Here is a 16,948-nt window from a genome sequence, read left to right as displayed (position 1 = left end):
TCCCATGCCCACCGAAGATTCCATCGAACAGCCGGGGTTTTATATGCATCGGTTGAGAAAATGTCGCTGCTGTCGTCTTGATAAGCAGATCTGTGTAGTTGCAGATAGCCGGTACGGGAAGTATTCCGCGTGCTGGGTCATTGGCGTCAGGCAGGCCGAAGCCACGTGCGCCACAGGAAGCCGGGTGCAAGTAGGGGGGTGGAGTGGCCAGCAGATAAGTCGTTGCCAGGGTCATCAGGGCCTGAGGAGCGTAGAAAAGATGCGTATAAGCCATAATGCCACGAAGGCAGCTCCCATGCCCACTGAAGATTCCATCGAACAGCCGGGGTTTTATATGCATCGGTTGAGAAGATGTCGCTGCTGTCGTCTTGATAAGCAGATCTGTGTAGTTGCAGATAGCCGGTACGGGAAGTATTCCGCGTGCTGGGTCATTGGCGTCAGGCAGGCCGATGCCACATGGGCCACAGGAAGCCGGGTGCAAGTAGGGGGGTGGAGTGGCCAGCAGATAAGTCGTTGCCAGGATCATCAGGGCCTGAGGAGCGTAGAAAAGATGCGTATAAGCCATACTGCCACGAAGGCAGCTCCCATGCCCACTCTTTGAACCTTTGATGTGGTCAGAGATCATCAAAACCTTTGTTGACTCTCGTCGCTGAAGGATCTCTCCAGTCGTCTTGCCCGCTTGTCCCTCCGCCTTCAAGAATATGACATACGAGTGTTATACCGCTCTCGACGCAAGCACAGTGACGCACATGCTTTGTCTCGTTCATCATTCGGCCGAGATTACAGCCATTGATTGCAGACACGCATCTGAACCATGGACACGGCAGGACAGGAACGCAAAGGCCACTGGATATCTTTAATGTCTGACCTTATTTATAACCCTACGGAATGTAGCACCTCGCAGGCACTGTGACGTCAGACCGTGCATTTGTACATTCGTGAAGAGCATCTGTATCGCCGGAATGAGCTGCCCGAAGGCCGTAAATGGTTGTTTATCCCTCGCCACTTACGTTATACCCTCTGTGCTAGTTTCCACACAGATGCGCAATTCCCCCATGCAGGAGGCGTTAAAGAGACAAACGATTTTTGTCGTGTATATATTCTGGTTCCCAAATGAAAGGGCATCACTGAAAGCACCATGACGAGAAACGGTTTTGTTGATAACGCCCTGGAACTTTTTAAATCGAAGTTTTTAGATCTACAAGCCGTATGTGTCCATCCCAAAAATAATGCTGGCAACAATGACATAGAGTAGCTCGGCAACATACTTATGTCTCTATACGGAATTAAAAACGATATTTAAAAACGTGTCCCCAGCTAAAAAAGGTTGAATCGCAGGCTTCCCTGTTCCTTTGGTTATTTTAATGCAACGCTCTATTTTGCACGAATGCGCCATCTGTTGGGATAGACGATAGGTAGAACCTGGCTTTTCATTGTGGAGGTGGGTAGTTCGATTTTCCCCAGTCGCGACTTTTTTTTGAGCTGCCGTTGGCGTATTTGAAAACTGAAATTAATATTTTGGCAGGACAAACGCTCCTGACACAGGGAGAATCATCAAGGCGCCTTCACTGGGTCTGTTTACTGAACGCTGCCGTTGCTTCTGGGCATGGTGGCTCAGTTAGCCACACTGAGAGCAACCGAGCGGCGGCGGGCGACGTGTCTTTATAATTTTCAAAGTAATGTTTAGAAATACATATACAATTTAACCTTGTACAAATACTTGTGTTAAAAGGTTTTCATTGTGTAAACAAACGTTTCAGCAGTTACAGTAGCTGCTAGATTTGCAGGTCACGTGACAGGGACACATATTGTAGTGTAAAGTTTTGACACTACGAACCACCACGCTCCAATTTCAGAAAGTTTGCTGCCAAATTAAAATTATTTTCACCAATTTGTTTAGAAATTGCTTGTGGTTACGGGGCTATATAAATGCTGGCTTTCATATGAGCTAGATAATATATACGCGACAAAAATCGGTTGTCCGTCCCTTTAAGACCTACCATAGGTTTCGGCTGCACTGCTTCTGGCGAGGGATGTAATACTTTGTGACTACGTTCATAAGGTCATACCCTGAAGGCCAACGTCGCAATTCTCCGCCTCCGCCACAAACCGCATCGTTGCAGCATTTCCCATGCCCAACGCTCCGTCTCTACCGGGTCGGGGTAGACTGATGCGGCCCACTGCCACTGAATGCTGACGCCAACCCTTGGATTATCAGTGCCGTCGATCATCTCGCTCGTTACGCTAAAAAAGCTGCGCTACCGCGTGCAACAGCGCGCGAGATTGGGACTTTCATTTTGAAACATTTCATACTGTGTAACCGAGCGCCTCAGGAACTTTTAAGTGACACGGGCCGTGTATTTTAGCCAGAAGTGGTCGAGGCTTTCCGCGTATAATGTAACTTCATCGACTGCTGCACTACAACTTATCATCCCCAGAATAATGGGTTGACGGAGATATTTACCCACACCCTTACCGACATGTTCCAGCAGTGTGTGTTTTTTTACCACTCTGGATTGAATGATGCTTCCTTTTGTGACATACACCTAGAACACCGCAACGTAGACTACCAGGGTTCTTGCCGTACTTCCTCCTTTATGGTCGTGAAGCATCCTGCTCTACGGACACCATTCTTCCTTACGGCGCGATGATTCCGAGTACGCGACTGTTTCTCGGCTCTGCAGCTCCGCTGAATACTGTCCTCAGATTTCGCGAAATTTTACCTCCGAAGAGTAATTTAACCAAAAACATCGGCGTGATGGTCACAGCCCACACGTGACTTTTTCTTCAGGTTTTCTCGGATGGCCTTGTGTACAAGAAACTACTCCTGGGCTTTCTAGCAAGGTCCTGTCTAAGTTCTAAGGCCCATACCAGGGACTCGAAGGAACCTCCCTGTAAGGTCCACTTATGAGGTCAGTGGGCAGGCGCGCAGGCTGCGCGTGAGAACCCGCCACTATATCTGGTGGCCCAACACTGTGGACTCTATGCGGCAGCCGTCGCCAATTCGTCGCGGCACGCACGGCAGACTGATTGTCTGGCCGACCGAATACCACGGGGATAATCCCCCATTGAAAACGCAGATGGCGCGGCCGGGTTCCGAGAAGCTCCGGGGAGGTGTAATTGCCGACGTCGGGGCGTTCGCCGTGCGAGCCTCCATTGTTAACGCGCTCCTTCGGCTTAATGCACTGTCACCGCCTTTCGCCCTCACCATGCGGGGTCACGCCCGCTTGCTCGTCCGCGAGCGGGCCCGTTGAACCAAAGATGGTGGCGCCTCATTGAATATTCCGTAGCGCACTGAGTGACAGCTGTCTACGTGAATTTGGGCACTCCCTTCCGCGTGTACGAATGCTACAGGGTCGTTCCCGAGAGAGCGTTAGCTGGAGGTGTTATAAGGCCGAACTTGGCCGTTACAAATCGTTATTGTCTGAGCGCTGAGCTGGGCAGTTTCCGGCGGGACAAGGAGTCTCGACCGTTAAAGCTAGGTTGGGATTTGTGAGCCCCCTAGGCTAGAGGTCAAGATCGCGTAGGAAGTGTAGGGTACAGCACCGTACCGGGCACCTAGACGGATCTTGCGGCGATACAGAGTCTCGGCCATCGTTTTTCGAGCGGTTTGTGTGCGCTCCGAGGATAGGAGAGTTAGACGAAGTTGAGAAGCTCAAGTGATTTGTGCGCACTTGGAGCTAGCGTCTAGCTGGAGTTTGAAGTCTTTCCTTTTATTACTCATGTACCCAGTTATCCTACTGTAAATAGCTGTATATAAACTCTTCGCTTCCCTTCTCCAACTACAAACGCCTTGAGTTCGTCAATTCGACCGCCATCTCCAAGAACATCAACAGCATCGCCCTGGCAACCTCCTGCTAAATCAACCGGAGTCCGGGCGGTTGGGTTCCTGATTGCTACCGGACTTCGGGGAAACGAACCACAACAATCGTTACTGGCGCAGCCGACAGGATTTGGCAGAAGAAATCACCAGGCCACAGCCAGGGGCCGCAAGGGGACGCAAGCCCGCCCTCATCGGCAGCAGCCGAGCTCCGCGCGGAGTGGAGCGGCAGACGCGGCAGCCGACCAACGACGCGGCTGCCGACCACCGGAGGTGCGGGTGAGTGGGATATCTTGCGCTTCGCCATGGCGGTGTAGGCTGAGTTTGGGGTTGCATGGTAGTCACGCGGAGCATGCAGGCGAACATGGCGGAAGGAGACGGAAATGGTCAGACACATCAGGCGCCACCTCAAGGAGGAACGGTGGCAGGAGGGGTGGTGCAAGCGGAGTCTGAAACAACAATTCTTAAACGAATGGAGTTAGAGTTTCAAAAAGCGAAGCTCGGGGCGGATGAGCGAGGGAGAAAAGAAGCGCGCGTAGCGGCGGAGCGCCAGGAGGAAAGAGCGCGAGAGGCGGCGGAGCGAGAGAGAAAAGAAGCGCGCGAAGCGGAGGAGACGGAGAGAAGAGAGGCGCGAGAATGAAAGGAGCGTATACAAAAACTTCGGCCCGAATCGGAAGAGCGCTTGCGAAGGTATGAGTGTGAGCTGGAGCGGAGAAGGCAGACGCCCTTACGCTCGGACATTAGCGAGCAGAAGCAATGGGGCACAGACCCAGCAAGTTGTATAGCGACAGCGAAGTTGAATGGTTCCGGCCAGTGTTTGGTAGTTGAACATTGCGATGACAAGGTAAGCAGTCGTGACTCCCTACACAAGGCTAGCATTTCCGCCGATGTCGAACGCGTGGAGACGGACATTGGGATAAGGAGCGACGAGGTAAGCGCGTCCAGTGATACCGTAGAGCGGTATAATGAAGCGATGCTCGAACATGACGAGCAGCCTCGCTGGCTAAATTTCTGGATCGAGCTGCAGCGCATAAAGCACAACCCTTCGAGCAGGCCCAGTTATGCACTGACAGAAAAGTTTAATGGGGGCAGCCTGTTTTTCAACTTGTAGCCGCGCGAGAACGAGATAAGCGTCCATGGCTGCGCACAGGTGGCGAGCGGCTCCGCCGAGAACAGCTGCATGGAAAGGGAGGCGAGCATGCGGAGTGTTCTAGCGAGCGCGTCCGGTGTAAGAGCAGAGTCAAGGGGTAGCCCCGTGGTCGCGAGTGTGGGGCCTCCAGTTACCTTTGCACCAGACACTGAGCTAATGCATGCTAAACTTGCTAGCACGGGCAGTACCCAAACTCCAGTCGGTGGGCCGGAGGAGATTCGCGTCGCACAGGAAAGTCTCGGGGCCCACCGCGCTCCGAATTCCTCTCGAAAGTTGCACGAGAAGGTGAACTCCATGTCGGGCGTTCAGCCGCTCGCCCAGAAGAGAAGGGAGCGAGAAGACGAGAAAGCATGTGACGAGATGGAGCGAAAAAGAGACGGAGTTGACAATCAGGCTGAGGAAAAGCAGTAGTTAAGGGCGGATAAGGGAGCTGAGAAACTAGACTGAGTTGAACATGCAGAAAAGAGAAGAGAAAGTGTGGGAGAACGCGAGAAGGCGGAGGCCAAGGAGCTGAGAGCATTTGACGAGGGTAGGAATGATACGGAGATGTCGCTTGATGGTGAGAGTATAACCGAGGAGGCTGGGCTGAGGAAGAAAACCAAATCGCATGCGTGGAGACGGCGAAATCAAGAATGAGAGCTTCTGAGGAGGTTTGGAAGGAGAGGGAAAGATCGTGTGAGGATGCAGCTACAGTTGAAAAAGAGGAACGAGACGCAATCGGCGATCTCGCGAAACTGGTGTCTGAGAGCTTCGTAGCTTTGGTATCGGTTGCGGCTATTACCGAGATTTAGTCGGGAGGCACGCTGGAAGGGTTGACGCACTAAGTTAGGTGACCTGGACGTGTGTCACAGGCCCGAGTTCTGAGTTCTGGCAGGATGAGTGCGTACTGGGATGGCATGAAAAACTGTCTTGGTCAGGCCGCCGCTCAGAATGCCAATAGCGCGCACGAGCGGTGTTTGGTAATAACAGATGTTTGTGAGGTTGTTGATGTGGGGCATTCTGTGCGTAAGGAAAAGAATGATCCCGAGAAGGTCATCGCGTTCGCGGGCCGCCATACCGCTCCAGCATCAGCCCTTTCCCCACGCTGCCAGCACGCAGCATTTCCTTACGTTGGGGCATTGGAGAGGCATGGCCACTTGGCCTGTGGGACAGGAAGCGAAGTCGCATTTTGCGATACCACTCCGTCTACCCCGAAGTTGTGTTCGCCTCATGGGGCTAAATTGTCGAGACTTGCGTTGACATTGCGACGCTATACGGTCCGGATCATCTGCAGAGGGGTTGGAAATACTCGAATGCACAACCCTGTTTTCAGAATGTTGCTTGGGAAGTCTATTATTGAATTGCCTCCCAGCCTTAACAACCCCACGACGGACGTGAACGTTCTCGTTCACCCGTATTTTTCGTTGGTGGTGTGTGTGTGTGTGTGTGCCGTGGTTGTGCGTGACGAGATGCCTTGGGTGCTCGATCCGTGCACCGAACTGATCGATCCGCGCACCGAACCGAACTTTGTGTGCACCGCAAGTGAGCGAAAGAGCAGCCGAACTTTCTTGAAGGAACGTTATCAGTCTACGCCGTCAAGGAGGACATTTGCGCGCGTGCGCATAGTGACAATGCAAACTTTCTTGAAGTTTTATTTTCGTTGACTGCGAAATTGCCCGTGTTGTGTTTGCCAGTCCTTATTCCTTTTGTTCTTGTTGTCGAGTGCCGGAATGTGTGTGCGTGTTTGCAGTTATAGCGCGCATCAGTGCTATAGGTTGAGTTGTCTCGTTGTTCGTGGCGTTTACGCGCCCGGCGTTTACGTGTCGTTTACGCGCTATTTTTTTTGTGTGTTTACGGTTTGCTAGAGTATTCCGTCCCTGTTGAACGGCTAGTGAATAGGTTGTGTTTGTAGTTTTGGTGAGAAAGGGTTCGGATCAGCTGCAGAAACGGAAGGGGGCTCATTTGTGGTTATACCTAGCCCCTTCCACGTGTTTTTTTTTTGTTCCGCTGTTATTGCTGAATGAGAGATGAAACGAGTGGCCCTTTTGAATTCTTTTCGGATTGGCTGAACCAAGAGGTCCAGTAAACCAACTAAAGAGGGGAGTTGTAAGGTCCACTTATGAGGCCAGTGGCCAGGCGCGCAGGCTGCGCGTGAGAACCCGCCACTCTGCCTGGTGGCTCAACACTGCGGACTCTACGCGGCAGCCGTCGCAATTTGTCACGGCGCGCACGGGAGACGGATTGTCTGGCCGACCTATTACCACGGGGATGACCCCCATTGAAAACGCAGATGCCGCTGCCGGGTTCCGAGAAGCGCCGGGGAGGTGTAATTTCCGACGTCGGGGCGTGCGTCGTGCGAGCCTCCATTGTCAACGCGCTCCTTCGGCATAGTGCACTGTCGCCGCCTTTCGCCCTCATCCCCGCGGGGTCGCGCGCGCTTGCTCGTCCGCGAGCGGGCCCGTTGACCCAAAGATGGTGGCGCCTCATTGAATATTCCGTAGCGCATTGAGTGACAGCTGTCTACGTGAATTTGGGCACTCCCTTCCGCGTGTACGAAGGCTACAGGGGGGTTCCCGAGAGAGCGTAAGCTCGAGGTGTTATAAGGCCGAACTTGGCCGTTACAAATCGCTCTTGTCTGAGCGCTGAGCTGGGCACTCCCCGGTGGGGCCGCAAAAGCTAGGTTGGGATTTGTGAGCCCCCTTGATAGAGGTTTAAATCGCGTCAGATGTTTAGGCTACAGCGCCATACCGGGGAGCTAGACGGATCTTGCGGCGAGACAGAGTCTCGGCCGTCGTTTCTCGAGCGGTTTGTGTACGCACCGAGGATAGGAGAGTTAGACGATGGTGAGAAGCTCAAGTGATTTGTGCGTACTTGGAGCTAGCGTCTAGCTGAAGTTTGAAGTCTTTCATTTTATTACTTATGTACCCAGTTATCCTACTGTAAATAGCTGTATATAAACTCTTCGTTTTCCTTCAACTACAAACGCCTTGAGTTCGTCAATCCGACCGCCATCTCCAAGAACTTCAACATCATCGCCCTGCCAGCCTCCTGTCAAATCAACCGGAGCCCGTGCGGTTGGGTTCCTGATCACTGCCAGGACTTCGGGGAAACGAACCACAACAATCATTACTCTCCCCAATTACGTTGTGGAGCCGCTCACCCCATCGTCGGACCTGCGCTGCCGCGGCCGCGAACCGGAACATGTACATATCGTCAAGCCGTTCTGCGATCCATCCCTAGTGATGGGCTGTAAGGGATCCAGGTGCCAGCGACGCGGAATGTGTCGAACGCGGAGGGAGCGGCAGGCCCGGGAAGTGGGAATTAATGAATGGCTTTATGGCAGCCAGCTCGTTAAGAGCAAGCGGTCTCTGGGTCATGCCGTTCGCGGAAGGGCACATTGTCTGGGGTCGCAGCTGCGCTGTCGCGCTATTTTAGCCGAAGTGCGTGGTGTAGCCTTGGGAAAACATTGGTAGCCTGGCGACTCAAATGGCACCCCGGGGGCATGGCGGCCGCTGGCTCGGGGCTCACCGCGGTTTCCATTAGCAGGTTGTAAAACTATTTAGTCCGTCGAGCGGCTGGAGACGGGGAGCGTGGAGATGTCAACTGTGGTTAGACAGTGGCCGATTTACGGCGATAGCTTTCCTTTTGTTGGCCAGTGCGCGCTCGGAGCGGAGGCGGGCGAGGGAGCGCGCGTTGCGGCCCGGGATGGGCGCGGCAGAGGCGACGCCTGAGCCGGCCGCCGCGTCCTTTTGTCCCTACGTTCTGTTTCTGGCCCACGGTCCAATTAACGGGGCATCGCCTGTCAACGGTGGAGAATCTTGGGGATGCGCCGGGTCGTTAAGACGGATGTTTATGGGTTTCAGCTGGCTTGAGTAGCTGTCCGGTCTCGGACGAGATGCGTGGGAACAGGCGATGCAGACCAGCGTTCGTGGAAGCGTGTCCCTGGCGCTTGCACGTGTTTCCGCGGGTGTTTGAGTGTTTATCCTGTTTGTTTGGTTTGCTTTTGATCTTTTCCTTTTTTTCTGGAGAGAGAGAGAGAGTGACCAGTGTTTGAGGGTTACGGGGGGCGTTGCCCACCGCAATTTAGGCCCGGATTTGGTGATACATCCAATCAGGTGCCCAATCGGTATCTCCTGGGCACCTGATTGGATGTATCACCAAATCCGGGCCTAAATTGCGGTGGGCAACGCCCCCCGTAACCCTCAAACACTGGTCACTCTCTCTCTCTCCAGAAAAAAAGGAAAAGATCAAAAGCAAACCAAACAAACAGGATAAACACTCAAACACCCGCGAAAACACGTGCAAGCGCCAGGGACACGCTTCCACGAACGCTGGTCTGCATCGCCTGTTCCCACGCATCTCGTCCGAGACCGGACAGCTACTCAAGCCAGCTGAAACCCATAAACATCCGTCTTAACGACCCGGCGCATCCCCAAGATTCTCCACCGTTGACAGGCGATGCCCCGTTAATTGGACCGTGGGCCAGAAACAGAACGTAGGGACAAAAGGACGCGGCGGCCGGCTCAGGCGTCGCCTCTGCCGCGCCCATCCCGGGCCGCAACGCGCGCTCCCTCGCCCGCCTCCGCTCCGAGCGCGCACTGGCCAACAAAAGGAAAGCTATCGCCGTAAATCGGCCACTGTCTAACCACAGTTGACATCTCCACGCTCCCCGTCTCCAGCCGCTCGACGGACTAAATAGTTTTACAACCTGCTAATGGAAACCGCGGTGAGCCCCGAGCCAGCGGCCGCCATGCCCCCGGGGTGCCATTTGAGTCGCCAGGCTACCAATGTTTTCCCAAGGCTACACCACGCACTTCGGCCAAAACAGCGCGACAGCGCAGCTGCGACCCCAGACAATGTGCCGTTCCGCGAACGGCATGACCCAGAGACCGCTTGCTCTTAACGAGCTGGCTGCCATAAAGCCATTCATTAATTCCCACTTCCCGGGCCTGCCGCTCCCTCCGCGTTCGACACATTCCGCGTCGCTGGCACCTGGATCCCTTACATGGGCCCTTGGTCGCCAGGTCGGCTCCCTTCGCGGGGAGGGAGGGGGTAGTTGTAGTGCGAAAGGCGAGCAAGTCGCGCGAAGCAACCATGCGAGCACTATTGAACAACGGGTAAACTACACGGCCACAACAGCGATCAGCATTGGCCTTATGATTGGAATCGGTGATCCCGACAGAAGTGGCGTAAACCGACCTACGGAGAGTGTCCCCTGTGATTGTGCAGATGAGGCCAAGCAACAGGGCGAGCCACTACAGCGGCATAGCCGTCGGCGTGAAGCTCGGGGAGGGTGCGATATATTCCGCTTGCTGGACCAGTGATCCATTTTCCACTCCTCAGAGCTGTTTTTCTACTATACGCTATCAACACAGTAAACCGGCATTACAATGAATATTTGAGTTAAATTCACCATTAACAACTTAATCGGACTGTGCTCCCAAAATTTCAAGTCTCTTGAATGTGTAGTTTAGCTGGGAATCAATTATAGCTCTTTAAAATTTCAAAGTTTATTTTAAAAATACAATAGTATTTCTTTAAACAATGTAAGTGTACAAGACGAGGTCCCAAAGTAACCAACCGCGAGTGGGACCTAATATGCTTCTACACCATAAATAGCGATCATGCAGAAAGATAGTTGGAAGTTAGCAATCCATTAGCACGTAACGGTAAAAAAATTTAGTGGCGATACAGAAACACCACAAAAGCAAACAACAGCACAGTGTGCATAGAATATGGCTGAAATATGTATATACTACGCAGACCAACTGAGAGCAAACCATTCAACAAAAAGAGAGGAATGGAGAAAATTTAATAAGAATACATTTTCATTAGAAATATTATTATACTTGTGTACACGCAAGCAAAAAAAAAAACAAGAAGACACAAGTGTTTTCCCAGCCAAAACCAGTCATAATGGCACAGCGTAGTTCCTTTTATTCCAAAAAATACATGCGTAAATTATTTTTAAAGAAGAAAAGGAGTTTATAGTTTCTCAAGTCAATGCTTAAAGTGTTCCAAAAGCTTATTACGGAAAATACGATTGTTTGATTTCCATAACTTGATTGGACTTTGGTTAATAACAGGTTATTTTGAGACTCAAAATCTGTATTATTACGGTTGGACACTAAATTAGAAGGGAACGTGTCGAATACAAGGTCATTCTTTATTGCACGGAATAACACCGTGGCAAGGCTATTTGGATAAAATTTAGAATGGGAAGAATATTCAATTGAAAAAAAAATAGAGGTAACGGCGGTGATAGGTGTGGCGATAAAGTAACGATGCGCAGGACTTGTTTTTGAATCTATTTAACGGGCTAATATGAACATTGCATGTACTTCCCCACGATGAAGTGCAAAAGTACAAGTCACTGTGGAATAACGTAAATGCAGAAAAGTGAGAGTTCGCCCGTTAAAGAAATGCCTTGCCCTTAAAAGTGCCCGCACTACATATGCATTTTTTTGCAGGTAGAGACGACATGAAAATGGAATTTTAGTTGCATGTCTCTAATGATACCCAGGAAAGGAGTTTTTTTTTTCATGTAACGCAATCGGTTGAGAATTGATGCCCAAGGATGAGGTGGCCGGCAATTTGCTGTGAGTGGCATAGAAGGGTACGAAACAGTTTTTCAAGACGTTGCTGGAAATTTATTTGCATGACATCACTGCTCTAGAGAGAAGAGGTCCGATTGGAAATTATTGATAAGAGAATCGATATCATGATGGTGTGATAAAATAGTGGTGTCGTGGGCCTAATGTTTAAAGGTGTAATAGAAGAGGCGCAAAGGAAGATCATTAATATATGTTAAAAATAAAATGGGTCCTAGGATAGAGCCTTGTGGAACACCCCTGGTTGTTATTACCCTTGCGGAATTGTGACTGTGGATGGAAACAATTTGAGACCCGTTTTAAATAAAACTGTTTATAATAGTTAAACCTGGACGCGTTATGCCATAATATTCCATTTTTTTAAGCAAGATGCTGTGATCAATGGTGTCCAACGTTTTAGAGAAATCTATTAAGTACACTCCCTAGGTGTTACCTTCATCGATGAAAGATTGCCGTCATCAAGGATTACTTTGAGGGTTACTCCATCCATTTAAAGTAGCATTGAAAGTGTCATTCGGGTTTCGATTTCAGAATCCGGATCGGTTGGAAGTGGGAATATTAAACTTTTTGAAATCCCACAAGACCTCACCTCTATTTGTTTCTGAAGAATGTAGACGAAAAAAAAAATGAAATTGGCCTATAGGTGTCCGGGTTTGTAGGATCACCTTTTTCAATACAGCAAGAAACTTCGCCCCATTTCGAGGCTGTGGAAAAATTCCGGCCCTGAATACACAGTTTAAAATTTCGCTCAGTACGTGCTATGTAAGTTTACTAACGATGCCAACATGATTGCCATGAATAATCTCTGAGCCAGGGCATGTTCCGCTAAGTGTGTTAAGAATGTACTCAACTTGCAGTGGACAGTTGGGGTTAAAGAAAAAAATGGCAAATATCGATTACAAATCGGCGCGTAATGTCTAGCCGTGGCGATATGAACATTACGGAAAAAATATTCACAAAAAGCATTTGGAATTTGTGTGGCGTCGGTGATTACGGATACATCTTTACGTAGAGTAATTACTCGGGCGGGTTGTTGGACCTTATTTAAAAATTAATTGGGTATTTTTCATTTTTTCATTACGGCATTGCCACACTGCTGAAGGCTATTTTTTGTAATTGTAACCTTCAGCTCTTTTGACTACAAGCAGAGGATGTTAGCAAAATTATTCAGACGGTTTTTAAGTTTTTGTCAAAACGTTATCCTTCTAATAGGTTATTCTTCGGACCCAGGGAACACGAGAGAAATTGTAAGCCTTTGTGCGCACGGACTCTAGGGTATTTTTGATTGGAGTGATTTACGGTAGTGGGCAATTAATGACAGTGAAAAACCGGTTTAAGGCAAGTTCAGGGTCGGAACACTTGATAATAGGGGACCAGTCATGATTCGAAATTTAAGTCGAAGTGTTTTTCGCGGTCAAGGAAAGACCTCAAGACCGGTTTGTTGATGTTTATGGGTCAAGCACAGAAGCACAAAAATACCGGGAAATGGTCTGTAACCAAAGTCTCAATTACACCAACAGTACGGAAAGTGAAGCTTGTAAGAAGATGTGATGAAGTGACGACTCAAATCCCGTTTTACTACATCTTGTGGGAACGGAAAGTAGCGATTGACAACCGTAGCTAATAAAGAACTGGTGCTCTGAACAAATCGAATTGGACGTATAAAGATTGGTAATTTTAATGTCGCCAAAATTGTAACGTTTTTGTTTTGGAGAGATAGTTTATGAAGAACGAGGGAATATGCACCAAAGAAAGCTCATAGTTCGGAAGAGGGGTATTGATAAATTCTGCCGCAGACAGTTTTACAATGGCTGCCACAGTATGGGAAAGTATCGACTTATACCCAAACGAATTCATATTTCGGCACGTTGAGCGATAAGTCAAGTCGGTGTTTGTAAGCAATGTTTTCATGCATGTACAGACCAGAACCACCGTAAGAATCCCCGGAACGATGGCAATATTCGGACGAATAACCGGGAATGTTGAAAGGTGTTTTATTTGATGGCGTTTTCCAAGTATCAAAAAAACAATGCTGAAAAGCGGTTTTCAAGGGAATCAATGAAACTGATTAGCTGTAACAACGTCGTAGACATTTTTCGGGAAGTTTCAAATAAAACTATGACTATTTCTCGGCTTCTTAGCCCAATTTCCTAAAACTCGTGTGTGCGGATATGTTTTAGCAGCATTTACCATCGAAAACTAATTCGACAGATAGGAGTTCCTCATACATCCTTTGGAAAATTTTAGAAACACGTCATTGATAACAAAATGCTGATTCATACCACAGCGGTTGGTTAGAGATTAACTGTCAAACTTTCTAAAGAATTCACCGTGCAGCATATTATAGCATACACCAGTCCTATATGTCATGGCATTGGCATTCTTTTTCCGAAAACTCAGTCTTACTGAATGCTCACGCTATCATAGACATTTTCGCCTGATAATACAGAAGCGTAACTTGAGGAAGTTCTGCTGGGCGTTGTTCACTCGTCAGTTGGTAGGTCAATCTGTCAGCCAATTTCTTCTTTTTAAAACGGCCCATAGAAACTTTTGGGACAAACATTACGAACAAACAAAACGAGAACAAGGATTTTGTCTTCGAAAGTCCACGCACACAGCACGAGTAAAATAAAAAAGTATTTAGAAGATTGAGCAGGATGTGCTAGGTTGTCTGTATTGATCAACTGCAGTAAAGCCCTTTCTCACATGATTCAGGACATACTTGCCAAAATGTTCTATGCGAATGTTGTCCGTCCAAGTGGCAAGGCTTTTTTTATTTATATGTGTGCAACACGAAGCAATGTGTTGAAATTAACAAGTCTGCTTTCGTATTGCAGGAGGGGGTGCTTGAAGACTATTCTTTTTTAATGGATATTGTGGGATCCGTCGACCCTCAAGGACGAGACTCGATCGTCAAAGTAGGAGAGAAGCGACCGTCAAAGCCTGCATTTAATGAAACGTCGCGCGGAAAGAGGGAAGAAAAAGCAATGCGTGCGCTCGTGAAGCGCGATCCATTGATGGTGATCATGCCAGTCAAAGGAGACCGGCCTCAGTTTGTAAAGATGGTTCGAAGCCGCAGGCCAGTGGCTTTCGATGGCGATGGAGCTGTGTAGCAACGCTTCAGAACATTCTATAGTTATGTTAGAGACACCATTAAGCATCAAAAGATTGAAAACACCCAACCTCCTTCGCATGCCACCAGCCTCCTTTTTTTTTACTTGCATAGTGGCTACCAGCGCGAAAAACCGCCTTGCATACATATCTCAGTAGCATAATTGGAATTCTTAGCAAGAATTATGATGAGAACAAAAACAATTCAATTCCGGCGAAGAAGCAAGTAGATCCGTTTAAATAGCTGTTGAGAATAGTCTTCTCCCCTATATATTTTTAAACCAAAGTTTCCCATCGTACTTGTGAATATGTTGCGCAGACATGTCATGTAATGCACCAGTGAGGTCTTTAGCACCTGCTTTTCCAACATAGACAAATGTTATTTATCTTGCAATCCAAAACAAGGGAGGAAAGTTAGGTCGCCTGAAGAAACAGGATGTCCACGTAAATGCAGCACTACGGCTACGATAGAAAACTGTACATCTCCCTTGGAAACTTCACAGCTGAAGAAAATTCTTGCTGGTCCGGGACTAAAGCCCGGCTATCTCGTTCGCAGAGGCATACGCCACTTTGTGTATTTTCCCCTTATCTGAATAGTCGACTAAAAATAGGTTTCTTCTTTGCTTTGCCTATCAGTACCCTTCACTGTTCTTGTACTCACTACATATAAAAATGAGCAATAAAGCTCCATTTTATAAAAGAAAGCTCTGCATAATATTGTAATGTCTTCTTCGCGCTTCGACAAGACAGGCGTTTCCTGGTATAAAGTGGTAAACTTTTACATGAACACCGAAATTTCTTTGGTTTATATTTTTACCTTTATAAACACAGCTGCAAGCTGTATTCCTGCTCAATTCCTCTGTTACCCAAAGACACACGCACTAGATGCCCGCTTCACAGGCGTATTTCCCTTCTACAAAATGACTGAATACTGCCTTCGCTGTCATACACACTACCTGTATTTCGTCCAACGTATGAAATAATATTAATAATATTGTTACACTCTGTGAGCTAGCTGGTGGAGCGTTCTTAGACAATTTGCTTTTCGTAGCACTATTCCTTTTACACGTATTTTAATTCCATGTTCAGCTTCTCTTGTGCGCGCATGTGCACAATATTTATTAGTGTGATTTTTTCCAAGCACTCCAACATGTCAATAGACCCTTCTGACTTGGCTACTAATGTCTACCACAATCCTATACGTAATACCAGTCAGGCCCCCTTAAACCTAATGTAGCTGTTTGGAACCGGCCGCAACCCCGACCTTGCATTTACGAACTAGGCATTCCGTTGAATTGATTTATCTATCGTAAAGAATAAGCGTGTCTAGCGATGGCTGTTGCAATGCGCCAGTGACTTCCCAGTGACGAGGATCGGTTGGGTTAATTCGGTGACGTACAGCTTTCACGGGGGGAATAACCGGCTCCAATATGTATTAGGACTTATCAATTCTTTTCACCACTCGTCAGACAATTCAAATTGAAGTACAAACCTTGCCCACGTAATTCGTAGACTAATCACTCGGCAAAGCGTACACTTTATATGGCTTTACGTCCTAAAATAAAAGCATTTTTTTCTCGCACTGCTTAAGAGATCGAACATATTGGCCTCACTCACCGCATGTCAAAGGAAATGCCAAAGCGGGTCATTCGGAAAGAAGGGGCTTGTTGCTTGAAGAGGAGGAAACTGGGGTCTTTGATTGTATTGGCCGTCTCGTTCAGGTGTGCGTAATATAAATAGTGACAAAGCCCATCCGGTGGGTACGTGAGCCCTTGTACGGCCGGTGTGCCAATGGTGCACACGAGCTGGTAGATTTCTGCGAGCAGCGGAGAGGGAAGGAAAGTTATCGTGCATACAAGCAAATGGGCGCCCGCCCCCAGTCAATATTGCGATAGATTTTTGACCATGTGTTTTTCCGCGTGACCAAGAATTCGTGAAACCCAGACTGTCCTGACATTTTCAGTGTACGTGCAGGAATGTGTGCGGCCGCATTTTAGGCAATGGCCCCGACAACAAATTTGATTGGCTCCTCCCTACTGCAGAGAAAACTCTTCCCTTATTGAATGACATAGGGTACGCCGCACAGCGATCTCACGTCCGATTTCGTCGTCTTCACCCCAGTCTTCTATTTTGGATTGTTTTGCTAACATTCCGGCTGAGAATCGATTAACCTCGCTTCGCATATTGCCGTTAACAGGGAGACCGCCTTTACCCTCCAAAACGCACAAAGCAGGGTGTTTCTGGCCGAATTATACCCTTCTCTTTGTCCCCGTAATC

The 16,948-nt window shown here is 48.7% G+C and overlaps 1 protein-coding gene across 1 annotated transcript in view; it reads right to left on the bottom strand.

Moving 5' to 3' along the window:
* Positions 1-16,484, bottom strand: part of LOC144173618 (uncharacterized) — a 67,129-nt gene extending 50,645 nt beyond the window's left edge. The window contains exon 1 of the mRNA XM_077701963.1: positions 16,289-16,484. Coding sequence (XP_077558089.1) covers positions 16,289-16,320 — 32 coding nt within the window. The 5' untranslated portion in view covers positions 16,321-16,484. The remainder of the gene's footprint in view (positions 1-16,288) is intronic.
* Positions 16,485-16,948: the final 464 nt, after the last annotated feature.

This window comes from Haemaphysalis longicornis, unplaced genomic scaffold, assembly GCF_048455015.1.
Source record: "Haemaphysalis longicornis isolate Haplotype H1 unplaced genomic scaffold, Haemaphysalis longicornis Haplotype H1 scaffold_3, whole genome shotgun sequence".
In the NCBI taxonomy this organism is placed as follows: Eukaryota; Metazoa; Arthropoda; class Arachnida; order Ixodida; family Ixodidae; genus Haemaphysalis; species Haemaphysalis longicornis.
Note: the sequence above shows the minus strand (reverse complement) of the source record. Positions and strands in the feature narration are given on the sequence as shown.